The sequence below is a fragment of the Aspergillus glaucus genome, assembly GCF_001890805.1.
Source record: "Aspergillus glaucus CBS 516.65 unplaced genomic scaffold ASPGLscaffold_41, whole genome shotgun sequence".
NCBI lineage: Eukaryota > Fungi > Ascomycota > Eurotiomycetes > Eurotiales > Aspergillaceae > Aspergillus > Aspergillus glaucus.
Window position 1 is genome coordinate 88375 of NW_019170493.1, and position 19496 is coordinate 107870.

General features: G+C 47.2%; 7 protein-coding genes across 7 annotated transcripts; 1 reads left to right on the forward strand and 6 right to left on the reverse strand.

Annotated features, from left to right (window-relative positions):
• Positions 1 to 2410: 2410 nt before the first annotated feature.
• ASPGLDRAFT_182124 (inositol oxygenase) lies at positions 2411 to 3434 on the reverse strand (the record flags this gene model as incomplete). Its single annotated transcript, XM_022543015.1, has 2 exons — positions 2411 to 2518; positions 2577 to 3434. 2 exons carry the CDS (start codon positions 3432 to 3434, stop codon positions 2462 to 2464), a joined length of 915 nt encoding a protein of 304 aa, XP_022395463.1. The 3' UTR covers positions 2411 to 2461.
• A 1187-nt stretch (positions 3435 to 4621) lies between these two features.
• ASPGLDRAFT_40543 (uncharacterized protein) lies at positions 4622 to 5416 on the reverse strand (the record flags this gene model as incomplete). Its single annotated transcript, XM_022545235.1, has 3 exons — positions 4622 to 5074; positions 5134 to 5244; positions 5318 to 5416. 3 exons carry the CDS (start codon positions 5414 to 5416, stop codon positions 4622 to 4624), a joined length of 663 nt encoding a protein of 220 aa, XP_022395464.1.
• A 2096-nt stretch (positions 5417 to 7512) lies between these two features.
• Positions 7513 to 8917, reverse strand: ASPGLDRAFT_160275 (NAD(P)-dependent alcohol dehydrogenase; the record flags this gene model as incomplete). Its single annotated transcript, XM_022542453.1, has 5 exons — positions 7513 to 8486; positions 8549 to 8590; positions 8653 to 8712; positions 8764 to 8791; positions 8843 to 8917. 5 exons carry the CDS (start codon positions 8915 to 8917, stop codon positions 7609 to 7611), a joined length of 1083 nt encoding a protein of 360 aa, XP_022395465.1. The 3' UTR covers positions 7513 to 7608.
• An 899-nt stretch (positions 8918 to 9816) lies between these two features.
• ASPGLDRAFT_70594 (dihydrodipicolinate synthase family protein) lies at positions 9817 to 11464 on the reverse strand (the record flags this gene model as incomplete). The annotated part of the gene is made up of 4 exons (XM_022549499.1): positions 9817 to 9906; positions 9992 to 10416; positions 10516 to 10754; positions 11355 to 11464. 4 exons carry the CDS (start codon positions 11462 to 11464, stop codon positions 9817 to 9819), a joined length of 864 nt encoding a protein of 287 aa, XP_022395466.1.
• A 1353-nt stretch (positions 11465 to 12817) lies between these two features.
• Positions 12818 to 14422, forward strand: ASPGLDRAFT_78044 (sugar porter family MFS transporter; the record flags this gene model as incomplete). The annotated part of the gene is made up of 2 exons (XM_022549940.1): positions 12818 to 13210; positions 13283 to 14422. 2 exons carry the CDS (start codon positions 12818 to 12820, stop codon positions 14420 to 14422), a joined length of 1533 nt encoding a protein of 510 aa, XP_022395467.1.
• A 140-nt stretch (positions 14423 to 14562) lies between these two features.
• ASPGLDRAFT_1192861 (uncharacterized protein) lies at positions 14563 to 15520 on the reverse strand. Its single transcript, XM_022540034.1, has one exon. The coding sequence runs from the start codon at positions 15327 to 15329 to the stop codon at positions 14799 to 14801; it is 531 nt and encodes a 176-aa protein (XP_022395468.1). The 5' UTR covers positions 15330 to 15520; the 3' UTR covers positions 14563 to 14798.
• A 1269-nt stretch (positions 15521 to 16789) lies between these two features.
• Positions 16790 to 17633, reverse strand: ASPGLDRAFT_53362 (uncharacterized protein). Its single transcript, XM_022547956.1, has 2 exons — positions 17255 to 17633; positions 16790 to 17179 (listed from the first exon to the last, which is right to left on the reverse strand). The coding sequence occupies exons 1-2, from the start codon at positions 17474 to 17476 to the stop codon at positions 17111 to 17113; spliced, it is 291 nt and encodes a 96-aa protein (XP_022395469.1). The 5' UTR covers positions 17477 to 17633; the 3' UTR covers positions 16790 to 17110.
• Positions 17634 to 19496: the final 1863 nt, after the last annotated feature.

Consider the following 19496-nt stretch of genomic DNA (forward strand, 5'->3'; position numbering starts at 1 on the left):
AGGTGTACATAGCATAATTACATGTAGCTTTGAGCTTAATGAGCAATTATATTCAATTGACTTAGTTATCTTTAAGTTAAAAACATATATATTATAGGTTAGAATATGTTCTTTATATAAATTATAAATATATATTTCAATTACTCTAACTATAGTAAATATATTAACTAACTATATATTTTCATTCTAATTCTCATCATCATCAAATGGGCTTGACTCTAATCAGTCAGCAAATGAGGACTGAGGTGCAGGAGACCTAGTTTGGAACTGATTCCTAACTAGTCCTACACTCTGTAACAACTCAATTTCAACTGGATCATATGCAAGACCAGTCCCTTCTAGAGTGGCACAGCGAAGCCGCAAAATCCGCGCCAATCCGCGCCGAATCCGCAATGGCGCGGCTTCGGATGGAAGTTGAGAAGTCCGCAGCGGCTGCGGATTCGGATTAATCCGCAGTCATCCATTTGGCTTATTAAGCAGCAAAGCATCGAAATATCTAAAATATATTTATATAGGCATATAGAGCATATATAGATATATCCATATTCAATATATGAGTCCCATAGGCCCCCTTGTTGGGGAGTTATTCACTAAAAGCTAAAAATCGACTGTATGTATGCGTGATGTATGAAGCCGAAATATATATCTATATATCTCCGTCGACATTCTACCCAAACCACCACCCACCCTCCATATAGATATCGATATGTATATATATTAATATATAGGGGTATATGATGGATATTTAATAGATATTTAATAAGAAATTGATATATTTACTATATAGATGGCTTGAAATATCAATATACAAGCTGAGCATGCGATCGTAAGGGTGATACTGAGTGGTGATTAAGCAGGGAGACTGTTAGCCATATATGGCCTAGTACCTTCCTACTTGGGCTCTAGTGCGGCTTTTGCGGCTTAATCCACGCCAATCCGCGCCGAATGCAACTCTAGTACCTTCCCTTAAAGCAAGCTCCGTACGGGCATTAAATCGATGAAGGAAAGCCTGTAGGACATCTCCTTGAGTACTGTTTAACCCACTTAAATGGTTATTTTGATCCTGGGAATTAGAAGTTGCAAGTCGGGCAAGTGGAGACAGGGTCACTCGGAACTGGTTCTAAAGCAATTAGTAAATAGCAAAATATTGATTATAGATTCTTACCTTGTGTTAGATAGGCGACTTCTTGAAGCAGCGACCAGAACAAAGATATTTATATCATCTATACCAGTCTCATTCCACTATTGACCATCTCTGAGGCAAAAATGATCGTATATCTGTATACATTCTGAAATTGCACAACAATTCATATTTACTCTGTAAAACCAGGACCTGTGAATTTCCTTTTCAGGCTAGTTTTGCCGTTTCTGTTATAGCCTCCTAATACGCCGTACTGTAAACGCCGCCTGCCTGGCCTCCCAAGTATAGAAGAGCCCTCCCTCACTGTTCTGACCTCGTCCCCTCCCAAACGCTTTTCTCTTCTCAAACTCCCTCCCATATTCTGCACTCATCCGTATTCCTGGCCATTTGAACCCCATCACCCCCTCCTTTTCTTTTTCTTTTTTTCTTTTTTTTTTTTTTTTTTGTTTCGGAAATTGCAGCTGCGCCCTCCTATCACCTCCAGTTTCAATTCCTTTGCCCCGTTTACATTGACCAGCGTTTAGAGATGATCCTGTCTCCCCTATCTTTCATACAGTGAATTTGTTCATATCCTCTGTTCCCCTATGTTTTACTAGAAAATGCATTTACATGAGGTCTTGCTTCTCCGGCCACTCTCCATCAATGGTATCTGTGACGGTCTCAAAGAATATAAGTCTATAGGTAGACTATATAGCGAAATACTAACATGGAGAAGGAAAGGAAAGAAGCTGGGCCTGCCAGCGCTGCGCTATCTGGTGTGTGCGAAGGGGTTCCTGCCCTATATCCAAACAGGCCAAAGTAGTCAAACATCTCGCGCCTGCGCTCCATGACCATTCTAGTCGTAAAATCCCGGGTCTTGACGGACCTGTGGCCAAGGTAGCTTAGCCTCATAGCAAACCAGCGTGTGTATGATTAGTTCTTAGCAAAGCATTGCAGCGTATCAGTCGCTCTAGCAAGCCATTGGCCAGGGTGATACCAGCTAATTCAAGTATTCGTCGCGTTGCACATGCTGACGGTAAACTTTGAGAATGATCTCACCCGAGAATCTTGACGAGTTTTGTCTCTGGGGCACTACTCAGGTTCTCTTACTAAGTTAGACGAAAAACGTTGGTTTTGTGTCGTTTAACTACGATCCTACAAAAGCACACTAATTTGAAAAGAATGAACATTCGAAGTATCAATCTACACTGGATCATACTGTATGCCAAGTTGAATGCTCAGTGTGATCTAAAAACAAGAATAGCACAAAACATTTAACGTGCGTTTAGGGATTTGTCGAATGTATCCCACAAGTATTTCAATGGCGATTACCAGAATGAATCACCACCTCACGACCTTCTGCGGGAAAAACTCATCAATGAGCTTAAGGTAGTAAGGCTGTGCCAACATTAGTGACTTTCAAGCAGAGATATTTAAGATGCGGCCACATTCTTACCTTCAGCTTCTCCGGATTGGGAACCTCATCGCTCTTGCTGTACAAGTCGTAGGGGTTGAAAGCCCTTACAGCTTCAAGCATCTTCACATCGTGCTCATTCATCAACTCATGGTACGCACCCTCGCGGTGCCAGGGATAGAAAGAATGATATCTGATCATGGCCATTCCCTCATCGGGGATAGTAGATTGATCCTTGACGATATGGTAGAGATACTCGTCATGACCCCAGCAGAGCATGACGTTGTCCAATCCACACCCAGGGGAGTAGATGCCGTATTTGGTACTGTATGTCAAGTTGTTGTAGTCCTCGTTGTTTTTGAATGACTCGGTTCCGTAGATGATTCTGTCATCAAAGGCACAACCAACTGGGAAGGTGTCCCCCACAACATCCCATTGTCCCTGCGCACCGAAGAAGAACAAAAGTTTGCCAAGATCATGGATCAAGCCGACAAGTTGCATCCATCGGGGCTTTCCCTCCTGACGAATTGCCTCGGCAGATTGAAGCAGGTGGGTGAGTTGGCTTTCTTGGGTATCAGGGTCACATTCGTCGACAAAGGTGTCTAATTTCTCCAGAGCCTCCCACACCGTCATGTGAGCGCGGGCCTTGCTCTTGAACTCATTGCGGGCTTTCAGGTTGTATGCCACGGTTTGGAGGGTGTGTTGCTGAGCATAGAAGTTCTTGACTTGATCACATGCGTCATTGAACTGGCGGAAAATGGTCTTGTCTTTGGCTTTGTCGAATTCGGACTCATCGTAGAGGTCTTTGTTGTGCTTGATGTCTGTCTTAAGGACGTTGACTTTGTCGATGCTGTCAGACAGAGTCTCTAAAGAGGGAGCTGACTGAACTGCGGCAGCCATTTTCAGTTTCAACGCAGACGCTGTCCGTTGGGAACTAGGACGAAACGCTTATGTTCTAATGAAGATAGCACCTCACTTAAATTCAGATAAATAAGAATGTTGCTTTCCTGAGATTTTGAGAGGAGGGATCACCCTCTATATAGCTCCAAACCCAAGCCGTGCTGCACTATGCCCGGGTATCGATTCCCGTTCTTGCTTTTCAACCAGAGCAATATCAGTGGGCAACAAAAAGTATTCTCCCCCGGTGTATGACACCATTTGATGAACATTTGCCACTTAGGGTTGTCTTGTGAAATGAATCGAGAAGCTGATGTGGAAAGCGATTTCCGGCTCTTGCTGGATACTCACTCCGGACCAGGATTTGGTACTCGATGACAAACGCTTTTCACGTTGGTTGTTTCACAATAAGCATGGATCGGAAATGCTCATCTTATTATTGATCGTGCCAAAGTTGCTCGAAGCTTGCCAAGGGGAGGGGGCGTTGAGGGGGTTGCGGATTCCTCCTGTCCGTGTCAGGGCATATCCCCAAAGGAATAGGAGCAATGCGGAAAGCACAGCTCATTGCTGTCCAGATGTACTCACCATTGGCTGCTGGCTAGGTCAGGCATATTTATCATACAGCCCCTATATCCACTTGTCTCTCATTTCTTACAAAATTGTTGCGCCCTGCCGTTCACTATCGCGGGCACTTGCGATCTGCGCTGACATTCCTTGGAGTTCCTCTAGCTTTTATCCTTACACTAAATAGTCGTTGAAATCAGAAAACGTCAAATGTATCGAGTTTGAAGTCACGTTCCGGCTATAAACTCGTCAGTGTTGATGCTGTGTCACGAAAATCAATTAACCTTGTCTGTTCATACATTCGTTGCGTCAAATGCACTCCTTCTTTCTACCATAGCACCCACCGCTGAAGACAAACATTTTGGATTGAGAGGTATGGATAAAGAAACTATAATATATGTATGTTGGTTACTGTAGATTTACAAATCCTAAAGCATTCACGGGAGGTTGAATTGTCTACATAGCTAAATTTTTGTCTTCTATCTCATTTACAAATCATTCCTCCCAGTCACTATAAATGTCACATACATCCAATTCTGTGAATACCTAATAGGCTGCCCCTATCAAATACAATCTTCTTACCTGCGGTCAGGCTTCGCAGCAATGGCAACAGCCTTCACGAAGCTCTAAAGAGGCACACGCGTAGGTTTGTTATCCAAGCAGCAATCAGTAAACTCGCTGGCCTCAGTAGCGAAAGCCTCCCTGAAGCGTTCATAGTAATGCTGCGGAAGCTCACGCCGGGCACTGTCTAAGTCATAGACTTCAACATGATTCTTCCTTCCCTGCATGTTCACCTTCAGAGAGCTCCTCTCGCAGATAATCTCCGTGGTGTCTTCCTGTCCTGCAGTCATCATGCGCGAGCAGTACAGCGTAGCAGCTCGACCACCTTGGAATTCAATGGTAGCTGTCTCACTGTCGTGGTCTTTGGTTGAGTCGAGCCTGTGATAAACAGTGGTGACACCGACAGCTTGCACACTCTTGAGCTTGTAGTTCTCACCGATGAACCGCAGCATCAGGTCAATGTCGTGAATGGAACAGTCAAGGAAGATCCCACCGCTGGTTTTGGCATATTCGACGAACTTGCCAGAGCGGCAGTCTGCGAGCGGAATATTACCGACCGATCATACTGGCCACTGACCATCTTCTGGTATGCTTCGCGGTAGGAGGCATCGAAGCGGCGGGAGAATGCACATATGACCTTTTGGTTGGGGTGAGTTCTAAGGGCTTTCTTATGAGCATCTACAACGGACTGGGCTTATTTAAGCAAAATGGTTGTAGTCAGCAAAGAGATCACAGAATCGGTTCTATCGGCATTTGGATACTATATCGATGTTGATGCTCAGTGGCTTCTCGCAGAGAACTTGATAGCCCTTCTCAATAGCTTTAATTGCTTGCTCTACATGAACAGCATTGATGCTCATAATAGCCACAGCCTGGATGTCTACTTTTTCAAGCATCTCATCATAGTCACTCTAGACTTGCACACCGTCGAGGTTCTCAGCCGCCCATTGGCCATGCTGAGGGGGATGACTAGTCGTTGGGGTTTCCTTAATTGATAGTGAATAGTTTTAAGACAAAGAGCAATATTTGATAGGATGGTTGATGATATACACATTTGGCTGTTGTGATGAGGAAATATAGCACGTCGTGAGGAGCAATCCATGTCGGGAATAGAAACCCGAATGAACTTGAGCAACGACTCAAGACTCCCAGTGAGGCAGAACAACTGGAAGTATCCATAAAATGCCCAATCAGCAGCCATTTCAAGCTGCAAATCGCGATCTGCAGCTTCCGAAAGTCATACCTGCCAATCTTGGATAATTCTCCTCCCTCGATAGGCTTGAAAGCATGTCAGGTGCTCATGGCCCGCCCTGGGGAGAGCTCCGGGGTAGAAGAGCTCCACATCTGAACATTATTGTTGCTTCTCACCAACAGGATTCGGATTTCCATCTCCGAATACGTTGCAACGATGCTGGGGGACCCGGGACCGTGGGACATCTGTTAAATACATCTTTGGCTGGTATATCTTCAATCTTCAGGGATCGTAACTATGAGTCAGCTTTCTTCAGCAGACCGGCATCTAGTGGTATTTAGTGCAGTTCAGAAGAAGCACGGCAAAACTATGGGGCAATAATGGGACAGCAAATTAGCTCGAGACCAAATATTGCCCTGTCGTCTAAAGTGGTCGAAGGAATCATATCATTTTATTCAATTTCTTAATTTGAAAGTGTTGGATGCTCAGCTCACTCGTTGTCTGGAGTTTGTTTTTAATTGTCTTAGGTAACGGTTGCCCAAGGGCACAGCAATCCCCTTATCAGCTGTATTCTTTCTTGTCTTCTCGCAGCGCCTGAAGATATTAGCATCCCCAGGCTCTCTCTCGCTGCAGAATTCTGATGTGATTTAAAGAATCAATTTTGGAGACATCAAGCTGTCCCTCCAATGAGAGAAGGTCGCCTTAAATAAAAAAGAGCATGTCAGGAGCACTGTGGAAATACTCTCCGCGTAGCCAATTTTACTCCCGTGCCCTGTCTTTTGTGATTTACATCGTCTCTGATTCAATTCAAGCCTTGAATTGGGCAGATAATGCTTATATGAGAGACGTGCATGGAATCGGGGTCACTCTGCACCGCCTAGATAATACGGTGAATCCCCTTGAGACTGCGGTCTTCACGCCTGATACAGTCCTAGGCAGGCCAATTTTCTATCATTATACAACTTCTAATCCACTCCTAAAGAGAAATGAGTTGCGACGGAATGGGTAAATGGTAGCATGTTAGAGCTTTTCTGCGTCGTTGAAGTGAAGTTTCAATCTATGCGAGGTCATCCTTTTAGAAGGCCAACTTAGCCAATGTTACGGTGGAAGCCAGAGAGGGCAGTGAGCGGTTTTGCTCCCAGTCCAATCGGGCCCGATCAATGTCTGGCTTTGCTCCATGTTTCTACAGGGATGATTCTATAACTCAGGAGTCTGTTATTAATAATAATCTTGAGCATGTTGGATTTTGGAAAACCTTGTCCCAATGTCTGTTTTCTCAGGCGGGGCCTCTTATTCTTTGTTCATCGGATCGTAAGAATGCCTTGGGCTGGGCTGTACGTCTTCTTTTGGACCATGAAACTGTCCCGTCGAGAGATAAACAGTGGTATCCACTTGGTTTGGTGAGCAGACCCCCATGGGGAAGCCAATTCTCATGATCTGATCCACTCTTGTCAGTCGATTTCTGTTTGAACTTTGCTGTAGGGATTTGAACAAAGGCATTTATTTGTCTGTCATGGCATTCTATTTACCTTAGTATAAATATTACCGATGATTAATATAGAGACTTGGTTCAATGGACATGATCTTGTCTATCATGCACAGTCAACCGCCACTACATCAGCTTTCCACGACAATGTGCTTGGAACAAGTACTATTCTCTTTGAGGACACCGGTGCAGCGACTCAAGCTATTATTCGTTGTAAAGTACCTATACAATCTTATATCTGATTTTCATGAAAATCCATTCAGTCTAGGATGAATGATCCCGGAAGGACTTGGGAAGAAAGCACATATACTCTCATGCCCAGTATACTCACATCTCCAATCTATGGTCCAATATACATTCTTGCTTCTTCCTGATCAATTAAACACCTTCTCATACCCGGTCATGGTAAAGCGGTACCGCACATCGCCCTTCTTCATCCTCTGCATCGCTTCTCGCAGACCCTCCTCCCCAATTGGCAACTCCTCCACCCACCCCTTCAATCCTTTCTCTGCCGCTAATTGCAGCATCTCCAGCATCTCGCGTCGACTCCCCAAGTGACTTGCCCCAATTAATACTCCATTCGCAATCAGATTCTGCGCCTTGATCACCTGTCCCTCCTCCTCCGGCATCCCTACACTAATCCAGCGCCCATGCACATCCATCATCGACAGGTACTTCGCCAAATCAAATCCCTTCGACGAATTTGCACAGTTCACAATCAAATCAAACGAGCACAGATGCTCCTTCTCCCATCCCTCCTCCGCCGTCGCAATATAACCATCGGCACCCAACGCTCTCGCGTCGGCCTCCTTAGCCCGAGACCGCGAGATCGCCCACGTCTCTGCCCCCAGCGCCTTCGCAAACATCAATCCAAAATGTCCAATGCCACCCAAGCCCACTATACCCACCTTCTTACCTGGTCCAGCGCCATTCCGCACTAGCGGCGAGTAGGCAGTCAACCCCGCACACAGCATGGGCGCTACAACAGCGGTGGATAGCGCCTCGGGGATGGGGAACACCCAGTGTTCGTGGGTGCGCACGTGCGAGGAGTACCCACCCTGGCTGATAATACCGGTGTCTGGCCACTCGGCGCCGTAAGTGTCGATCTGCAGGTGGGGGCAGTAGGTCTCATTCTCGTTCTGGCATTGCTTGCAGGAGCCGCAGGAGTAGGACTGGGCGCCGACGCCGACGCGTTGGCCTTCTTTGATGAGGGTTACTTTGGGACCGATTCGGATTGCATGGCCGACGATCTCTTTACAAAGAAATAAGAAAGCGATCAAATGGAGAGAAGAAGGATGAGACGGGGGCTCTTACCGTGCCCGACGCAAAGAGGGAACTTCTGATCGCCCCAACCCCCTGTTTGCTGCGGTTAGTGTCTGCTGAACTTGAATTGAGTCAATGTTGAATCAATGGCTTACCGCTGACAGTGTGTACATCGCTTCCGCAGACACCGCAAGCTTCGATTTTGATGTCCACATCTATACCGGAATCAGCAACATTACGCCTCACTCTTTGCAGAAACTTCTCACCATAATCTCCAAACGGCTTCAATTGAAACTGCAACGAGATCGTTAGACTTGAGAGAATTGAGCAGATTATGGCACGTACAAATCGCTTGTGGAAATCAGTGTAGGTATCCGGGCTATCCACCTGGAATCCCTCCGCTTGTCTAGGGTAAGACATTTTGACATCCGATTTCGTGAGACACAACTGAGAAACGATGCCCTATGTGAAAGAAAGTTGAAAAAGGGGCACACCGAGGTCTGGGCTCAAGACTGGACGAACACGGTCTTTATACCTCCCTTGTTTGAGACGAGCTACAGCGTCACATTGACCAATTCAAGCCCACATCGCTTGGCTTGACATGGAGACTTCGTGGGACCAAAGTAAATACCGCGGCATGATTGGATGGTTGGTGAGGGACGAATCTATATGTGGTTTCTGCTAGAATTTATTGAAATTGAATGATGTCAATTGAATGGTAATCGATCTGCTGAGCGCACTCTTTTGCATGCTGCGAATTCCTGTTAATTCTGTCCTCTGTATGCCGGGTTTACAATTCCGTGTGACTGTCCCTGTTCTCCGATTCAGATATACCGACACTATACGGTCATTCCAGGCAAAATATCGCAATGAACGACTACAGCCATGACTCCATCCGGAAATGGTTTTCCACGCTATCGTTCCTTGTTTTTCTGGGGTCCTCGTGTAGTCTGCCATTGTTCGGTATACTCTGTTCCTTAATCAGAGTATGACTGACGGCTGGATTTATCCACTATGGCCGTCGACAGCTAACATGGGGTGGAAATTCAGATTCCGTGGGGGAAATATAGCGTCAGTAATTTGGCTGATCTCACCCTTACCTATGTTTATCGAGATACTTCATGCAATGATTATTTTGATATGCATCGCCTTCAGTCTACAAGTAAAGCTAAGATTGACGAATATTCTCACTCAGAAATAGAGAAAAAGAAAGAGAAAAAAAAAAAAAAAAGCGAAAAAGATATAACCAATCCACATCAATTTAATTCTATACCAAACATTTAGATAACAAGCTCAGTTATATACTAGACCCATGCCATCTAAATGCTATCAGGCAAGTCCCTCTCCACCTCCATCATCTCTTGAATCCCCTCTTTCACCCCCTCTATCCGTTCCCCGCTCAACCGTCCCTACAGCCGTCGTGGGTAACCTCCATACCCGTAGTAATTCTGCAGGGCGCTCTTCGTGCCTAAGATCGCCGTCTTGGATAAGCACCCAGTCCGCCGCACTGAGCAAATGCTGCACTTCTATCGCCTCCGTGAACCGCCCTTCACCCCACAGGTTGAAGATGTGCACACACAGTCGCGGGATAACGTTCGCGCTGCCCGCCAGAATCACAGAGCCACCTGACGCCAGCGTCTGTAGCGAGAAGTCCGCGATGCCGCCAAAGACAACATATGGGTGGTTCTCAGTGGTCTTGATACAGGGAATCTTGCGGGTGGAGGGGGCCAGTGGGGAGGTAGGGGTGACGGCGTGCAGGGCGGCCGCGACGCGGGTCAATTTGCCCGTGTTGCCGCATGTGAATTTGGTGCCGACGATATTGGGGTGCTGAGAGATGCAGATGAGAAGGTCCGAGTCCATGTCAATTCCTGCCACAGCGCCCAGGTAGTTGTAGATGATGAGTGGAATGGGCGAGCAGTCTGCGACGGCGGTGAATTAGGCATAGAGGGCTTCGTCGGTGCACATAGTAGTGCGGTAGTAGCTGGGCGGCACGATCAGGGAGTACTCGGTGCCTGCACTGGCAGACTCGTGGCAGAGCTCGACGGTGCCCCGGATGGATTGCTCAGAGGCGCCGGCGATGACGGGAACGTTGGCGAAACTTGCGTCAGCGAGAGCCATGCGGGTCTCGCGGATGACGGTTTGACGCTCGGCGCTGAAGAGGTGGACGGCTTCACCGTTGGGGTCCATGGTGACCAGGCTGACAAGGCTGGCTTTTGCGAGGCAGACAGTGTGGGTGCGAATGGCAGCCGGTCGAGATCTTCGGTGTCAGGATTGAAGAAGGTCAGGGCGGGAGCGTAGACTCCTGGACGGTGAGGGGTTCTCAAGAACATTTCTGCAATCTTAAAATCACTGTCACTATGATTCAATGAGTGTGTTGGACTTATTGATGTTGACGTCGATTAGACAATAGGTTAGAATGTGGAAGGTAAGATATGGTTGAGATTGTATAGGGCAGTGGAAAATTAACAAAAGCCGGATCCCGAGCTATATATGGATGAAACGTCTTCCAAAATTGTTAAATCTTGGTCAACAATACAGTTTTCCGAATTACTGTCTACATTGACCAGTATTAGGGGAAGCAGATGCTGATGCGTGCTTTTCTCCAGAGATGACCGACCTTCTTACTGCACAGGATAGATCCCAGAAATCAATTGCAGCATGGGATAAAACACACGGATGTATTCTATATACCATTTCCTACGATATCTGAACATCAACCAACATAAATGTCCAATATCACTATTGTGTATTCACTTGGTCTGTGTCGGCAAACGAAATCCCCCCAAAACGGCAGTCTGGCAATGAGTATTCACCTCATTAGTTCACCCCATCCCACTTCCGGCCCTTCAGAACATACTCTGTCCATTTTTCTCCTCTCTTTTCTTGTCTTTTCTTTTCTATTTGGCTCTCTTGGGCCAATTCCCTACTCCTACTTAGACCATAATGTATCACACTTGTTGATTCCATCATGGCTCCCAGCGTGTTAATTTTGGAAGACCAATGGATATTCACTGATGTCTGGCCTTCGAGCAAGAGTCGTAAGCTGCCGCTAAGTCCTTAGTGGCAACACTGATGATAAATCCTCTTCTGATAAGTACTTGCCAAGATAACCCCCAGGGATATTGGGACTGATGTATTGCTGAACACTCATCAAGGTCCATACATTATCACGCATTCTGATACTGCAGGTGAACCACATATATCTCATCCTTGGTTTCCAGGGTAAACCAAGACTTCTTCATAAGACAAATACCGACCGGGTCATTTCAGCAACTGCTGAATAGATTAGTTGGTTATGTCGCATCGTTAACACTGGTAAAGTCCAGGGATCGAGCGCCAGTCCGGTCATTCTTTGTTCCTTCTTGTTTCTTTCAGTTTAGGCATTTCCTTGTCATGCAGTATCTTGTGGCTTTTTCAATAGATTTTGATAATATTTCTGGGCATTGTCACTTTTCTTATTTGTTTCCATCCCGAGGACCACCCACCAGCTTTAGTCGTGGGCCTTTGCCATACGCACCCAGCACCCCTTCTCCCCCATTACGGAATGAATAGATCACCAAAAACCTCATATGATACCTATCATGCTGCTGCACTAATTTTACACCTTTCAATGAATAATATGCATGATATTGAATCACTGCCTAGGAGAATTTCTCTGCCTGGTTATCACTGCGTATACCGGCTTTCAACTTCCCTTGTCGGATTCCACTTTCCGTCATTGCACAGTATAAAATTTGGGACAAAGCGCGGCATAAATAGGTGACGCCTTGGCCAGGCGGACGCAATGTATTTCCCACGCCTTATTGGATGTGAATCCGGGGTAAATGCGGGGTCCACGACTTGGGAAAAGGCGATACACTGAATACAGCCAACCACACGAGCGGCATTTGTCTTGAACTCCTGAAGACTCGTGTTAACGATATCCTGCCGTCCGGCCTGAGACCCAGCCTTGGAACCCCATGATGCGACGAGGGTAGCGGCGAATGATACAGCATGCTGAGGCGATCGGGGGTGTTACCATGCAGTCATTTGCTTCATCATCTTTAGCGGTCAATAGCCGCCAAAGAGATCATTGTAAATCCGGGATAGGAATGCCGCAACTATAGAATATTAACTGGATCGAGTTGCTTGCTGTGTATACGCCCTCTATATGTATAAAAGTCTTCGATTTGGTCATTCGTCTCTCCAAGCCCACTCGTCAAATTCGGATTACAAACAATGAACGACGAGAACAAAGACCCACTCCAATACTCACAAGCCAAAGGGGACACCCCGATGGCAGAACATGATGAAGGCGAGGCCGCTGAAATCCCGAACGAGATGCTCTCCTACGGTCCGGAGGGCGTCAAAGGACTCCTCAGTTCAGGCTTCGTCTTTGGTGCTGCCTTCCTTGCATCTCTCGGTGGCTTCTCCTTTGGATACGACCAGGGCGTGATCTCTATCATCAACGTGATGGACCAGTTCCATGAAGCCATTCCGGGGACTGAGTCAGCCTTTGGGAAAGGTTTCATGACAGGCATGTTGCTACTCGGTGCTTTCGTGGGCTGTCTTTACATGCCTTACCTGGTCGACAAACTCTCCAGGAAATGGGCTTTGACATTGGTCGTGGTCATATTCGACATCGGTGCTATCATCCAGACTAGTGCCCAGAACTACGGCATGCTAGTCGCAGGAAGAGCCATTGGCGGCATGGGTGTTGGCACACTGGCCATGGTAAGTGCATCAATTCATGATAAATGATAATCTCCGGAAGAGAGCTACACTTGCTCATCAGTACCTTTACAGGGCGCCCCGTTGTATATTTCCGAAATCTCACCACCAAACCTGCGAGGAACGTTGTTGGTATTGGAGTCCGTCTCGGTTGTTTCAGGCGTGGTTATCGCTTATTGGATCACGTTCGGAACAAGATTGATCGAAAGCGAGGTCTCGTTTCGCCTTCCCTTCGGCCTTCAGATGGTCAGCGCCACTTTCCTTGGAATATTCATCCACTTCTTCCCCTATTCGCCACGTTGGCTGGCTCTTGTGGACCGCCACGACGACTGCCTGAAGAGTCTCAGCAAGCTGCGTGGACTACCGCAGACAGACGAGAGAGTCCAAGCCGAGTTTAGAGACATCGTCACCGAGGTTAAGTTTCAACAACTCATTGAGGAGCGACAGCACACCGGAGCGTCGGGAGTCAAGCGAGAAGCACTTATCTGGCTGAGCATCTTCAATCGGCGAACCTGGAAACGAACCATCGTTGGCTGCGGTGTGGCATTCTTCCAGCAATTCCTCGGGATAAATGCGTTCATTTATTACGCTCCGACCCTATTCGAATCGATCGGTCAAACCGGAGATATGTCTTTGATCCTCTCAGGTGTTTTCAACTGTCTTCAGCTGGTCACTGTCATCGTCTGTTTCTTTATCATCGACAAAGTTGGTCGTCGACCACTGGCCATCTTCGGTGGTTTTGGCACTTGCGCGTGTTATATTGCCATCGCCGCTTTATCTGCAGTTTATGGGCAGGATTGGTCCGTCAATACAGCGGCAGGCTGGGCATGCGTTGCTATGGCGTTCCTATTCATTCTCATTTTCGGAGTCTCCTACTCGCCTCTCGGATGGGCGCTTCCCTCGGAAGTCTTTCCCAACGCAATTCGCTCAAAGGGTGTCGCCTTGTCTACTTGCGTCAACTGGCTATCTAATTTTGTCGTGGGTGTCATCACGCCACCAATGATGAGTGACATCGGCTACCGCACTTACATCTTCTTTGCGGTTTGGTGTTTCCTTGCCGGAATTTGGGCCTTCTTCCTGGTTCCCGAAACGAGTAAAAAGACACTGGAGCAGATTGACGAGGTGTTTGGGGATGCTAGTAGCCACGAAGAGAGGGAGATCATGAGGATTGCGGCTTCTTCAGCAGATATCGGTCAAGAAAAGCCCGACGTATAATTATATCTAAGCAATGTGTAGCATGCAGTTATACAAACATGTAAATGAACCAAATTCACTTCACTTGAAAGGATTCGTCAGGTCAAGTCAAAGCTGTATCCTAGCCGACGACAATATTGGTTTTGAATGACAAGTGAGTTGCTGGTCTCTGTCCTGAAGCATGATATGACAACATTTGGCTGTTTTGCTTTAATCATTTCGGTGCACACACTCTGTGCCTTTCTAATAATGTCGTCGCATTCTGGACTTTCTACCTTCTCATCCAGAAATGGTATTGCATCAAAAACGTTGATGTCATCTAGGCCTAACTTGGAATCAGTCACGGCAGAAATCAAGTCAGATACTGCATTGATAGTTGAGCACGTGCGCCTTCCTGCTAAGAAACCGTCTGAATTATCCTGTGTCGAATGTGGTCGTAACAAGACAACCACCACACCGGCCTTTGATTCCGGCTGTGCCAATTCGAGTCCGAAGCTAAGATCACATGTAGAAAGATAGTCGCTCTCGCTATGCACATTTTAAGGGCCTTTCCAAATTTCTGGAGTATCCGAATGTGCTCAGAGTCCCCATTCGTATTGATGGGCCGAGCTTTTTGAATTAGTCGTCGCAGTCGATGATCAATAGGAATACCGAGACACTCCATATCCGTCCAGGCACGTTTAAATAGTAATATTTTAAATTCAAAATTTGGACTAGTTAATGAATCAGGCTCCAAGACTGGCTGTGACAGAGGAGAGATAGTGTGTGTATGTATGTGTGTGAGTGAGTATCTATTTAACGTCAAGGCTCGGGTCTCTCCATGCCTCTTGGAATCTCGAAAACGGAAAAGCCCTGGTCCCGGCGCGGGACATTGAAACGTGAAACGGGGAAGCTTCGGGGCAGCGGTGCCGATTCTCCGGATTACCATACGAGGCCCATATGACAGCCGTGGGCCGTAGAGACAGTATCGCGCGGTGGAGAATGCACGTAGTATTGAGTCTGCTGTAGAGTGCTTACTCGAACTAACCAAGAGCGTTCCATCGCCATACGACAAAACTTCTCCGGAGCTCACTAGATCGGTCCGATATTCATCCGATCTTCATCAGACATACGACGGGCAGAACCCTAGCATGGGCAGGCAGCTCTACGCGGTGCTGGGGGCTAGTACTCTTGCAGAGATTCTCTTTGCAAGAAGAAGCTAAGACCTGCCCAAAAAAGTGGATGAGAAATGGTGTGGTGGTGGCGGAACGCCCGTGCCCTGCTACAACAGTGCACTCTTCAACACCATCCGGCTACGACGAGGCCCCTCTATACGGTTACGGATAAAAGGACAGCTAGCTAGGTCTTCCCTCCGCGGGAACTTCCCAGCCAGCCTCCGCCCTGTCTTCCTCCATATGACCTTGAACGTTGTATCCAAGAATCTCCTCCCTCCCAAAACGGTCTCAAGTAGAAGGATAGCTAGATTTGTGGCTGGGTCTCCTCAGTTATCAATGTATGACCGCCAATACTACAAAACCATTTCTCCTCACCTGGCTCCTCGCTCTCCATGCGGCCTCGAGCATAGGGATAGCTAGGCCTTTGTGTCCCGGGGGCCACCTCAGCTATCAATGTACGACCGCAAACACTACAGACTCTCTTCCCTATCCACTCTCCCCTCGCTCCACGCGGCTCTCGAACAGAAGGATAGCTAGGTCTTTCTGTGGGGGGTCTCCTCAGCTGTCAATGTACGGCCGCAAACACCACAGACCCTATTCAAATGAAAATAGTCAGAGATGCTTCAAGTTTTCCTTGAGAGAGAAAAATCATGGCTACCGATGGAGGTAGAAAAAGATGAGGGGAAAACGTGACGGACAAGTTACTGTTAGATGTCTTGATGTCACTTGTACTCGAACTTATGTTTCTGCAAGTAGGAAACAATGACGGGCAGATCAAGCGATGCATACTCTAGGTGTAAGATAGGAAAAATGAATATTGACAAAATCCTATGGGGGAAGTAAGTCTATCAATTCCGGGAATAAGCCAAGCCAAGCCGCTCTGTGTATGTGTTATCAGATAACGCTTTTTATGGTCAACCACGTCCACAGGAAATCTCATAGCAATTAAGCAGGTTGAAGAAAGATCTCTCATCTTCCATCTGTCTTTGTTGTCGTGTAAAGCGTATTTTATCCTGGTATCTTGGAGTCTCCACGAATGTCATGTGCCTTGGCAGCCTGGTGTCGATACTTGGGACGGCTCTGATTGATGATGTATATTCGTCGGGGAAAGTCTCTGGAAACAAGACCGCTGCCTAACCGTATCGTGATTTCTACGTATTGGATTTCAGAGTCAAATGAGTGATTGTAAGTTTCATTATACATAACAATATCTAAAGAACATAATCACGACATCCTTGATTTCGTGTTCGGATTCGTGGCCTTAATAGGCCTTTCTGTGTCCTGGTGAAACACCCATATACTCCCATAACTGCAGCTTTGAGAAGAAAAGAAGCAAAAAAATAGAAATAAGAAAGTAAAAGAAAAAGAAACACAAAAACACCAGGAGCGCTCAGATTTTAGAGAATCATCACTCGTCTAGCCAAGCCCATGGCGAGTCTTCTTGTGTTGCAGTAGGTTGTCTTTCCGATTACACACTTTGGCGCAATCTTTCACAGGGCAGGGATGGGCTCGGGGAGCGACATGAATTTTCCGAAGGTGTCGGATGAGCTCGTGCTCACGGTTGAAATAGCCTAAATAGCGGCAACCTTCCCGCTTGCATTGCAGGGGAGCACCCGAAAGATGACTGAAGTACTCCGTAGTTAGTTGACAGATACGGTTGTATGATGTATGTATAGGAATTGACAGGGGAGTGCCGTACTCGGGGGTTTGTGTGGTATTTTTCTTCTCCTTTTTGAGACCGAGACTTTGGTTCCTGGTGGACGCTGCCTTCCACTGAAAGCTGGTGGGAGGCGGCGGCGGTCGGGTCGGAGTGGTCTGGGTTTGCGGGGTTCGGGCCGGTAACCGCGATCTGGGGACTGGGGACGCTAGCTGGCATACACTCAAGACGACAGGCGATCACCCGGGAGCTGCCCGGGTCCATGGTATTCTCAACTTATTTCCCTCGCCTTCGGGTGGCTTGTGGGGCGTTCCAGTTTCCTGGTGGCCAATAAAATAATTCGAATGTCTTGATTCGTTTCCCGGTCGGGCTATGCTTTGGACACTGCGTCATCTGGTTAGTCTGGGTTAACTAACTCCACAACTCAAAATGCTTATGTGACTTGCTTGAACCACCGAACCTCCGACACAAACATGCTGTGCAGCTCGCTAGCGTCCATGCTCCGTGACAGAGACTAGCCGCATATGGCCTAGTACATTCCTATTTTGGCGCGGATGCGGACCGAAGCCTGAGCATCCAAAATCCGCGCGAAGTGGATGGAGGGCACTCTCCATCCGCGCCAAACCGTGCCGAATGCAACTCTAAGCAGAACAATGACTACCAGCCCCTAGCCACACTCATTGACAGTGCAGAAGAATACCAGGTGGAATGTATACTGGACTACCATAAGATCTGCTGCAGATGAGGGTTCCAATGATAGTATCTGCCTATCTGGTGAAATGGATGGGTTACCAGCACCCTGAATGGACTGCAGCAAACAACATGGAAAATACCACAGCACTTGATGAATGGGAACAGCACTATGGAAACAGGAACTGTATGGGAGAGGAGCAGGATTCTTAGGAGGGGGGTATTGTCACAGGCTGCGCCTGTCACATAAGCGATATGTTTAGTTGGGCGGAGAGATTATCAGAGGAACTATCTTTCCTGCACTGCATGTGCATGTATATAGAGCTGCCTGACTGGGCATTCATTCCCCTCTTCTTTAACGAAATCTTTTGTACCAAAACTAGTCATTAGTATCTCCGGGCCTGGCCCCTAACAAGCTGACTGGGCAGGCTACAGGAGCACTAACAGAAACAAAAACAAATACAAGATTTTCTGTGGGCACACGAAGCTCCCCAATCAAGAAGTCTTTGATGCAGAGGCCAGAGCTGCCAGAAGCGGCCATGGTGACTTTGCAGAGTACCATGAGCGCTTTAAACATGAGGATGCCCTGCTGACATGCTCATGCGGCCACAGAAAGGAGCCATCCCACTTCTATCACTGCAGAAAGGGCCCCAAAGCAGCAGCACATCCATGGGGCCAGCAGTCAGTGACCGAGATCCTCAGCACAAAGGCCGGATTCACTGCGTATGCAGACTGGCTGGGAAAATCCAAGTTTTATGCAGACATCTGCTGACGCCATTAGGCGATCAAATCTTGCCAAATCCAGGGATATAAAAGCTCACCTTTGATTCATCTCCCCCTTCTTTCCCTCTTTTCTTCCCTTCTTTTTGTACCCCTTTATTCTTTCTTGTCCGCGTTCTTGCTTTTTCGTTCAAAACCAAAATGCCCGATTTGCTGGTAGACAGCTATGAAAACCCAAGCAGCCCCCCCCCCCGGGGATACCTGTATTTAGATGATAGATGGTAGTTTAGCTAGGTGACAGGCAGTTCCGATCTGTCCGTCGTATGTCCTGCACCGGGACCAGAGCCCCACCACCTCTGTGAAAGGACTCGCCCCTCGACGTAAGATAGATACACACACACACACGCACTACTACTACTACTACTAATAGGTAGCTGGCCGGTCTAGTCGACCGACCACCCAATCAACCACTCATTAGTCCATATTCACATTCCGACGTAAAATAGCAACTAAACTAAACTAAACTATCCACAACAGCCTACCTATCACCTCATCCATGAAGTCATAATTTTGATGCTGTAGAGTATCCCGGCATTGTAATTCTCTGCCTGTCTTGGCTGTTTCCTCTTCAATATGACTGGTGGATGGTCTGATGCAGCTGGAAAACAAGAATGTACGGATCTATTCAGGCAATATAGCTGAGATATATGATTAGCATTTACGGCATTTTGTGAAATATATTGCAGAGAATTTTTTGAAAAACAACTCCTCAGTGGCGACCCCCCCCCCTACCTTCTGAGCGAGTTCCCGCACTGCGGAAAACTCGAATCCTATATTCAACTTCACGCGGAATCGATTGATACTACTTTCAACG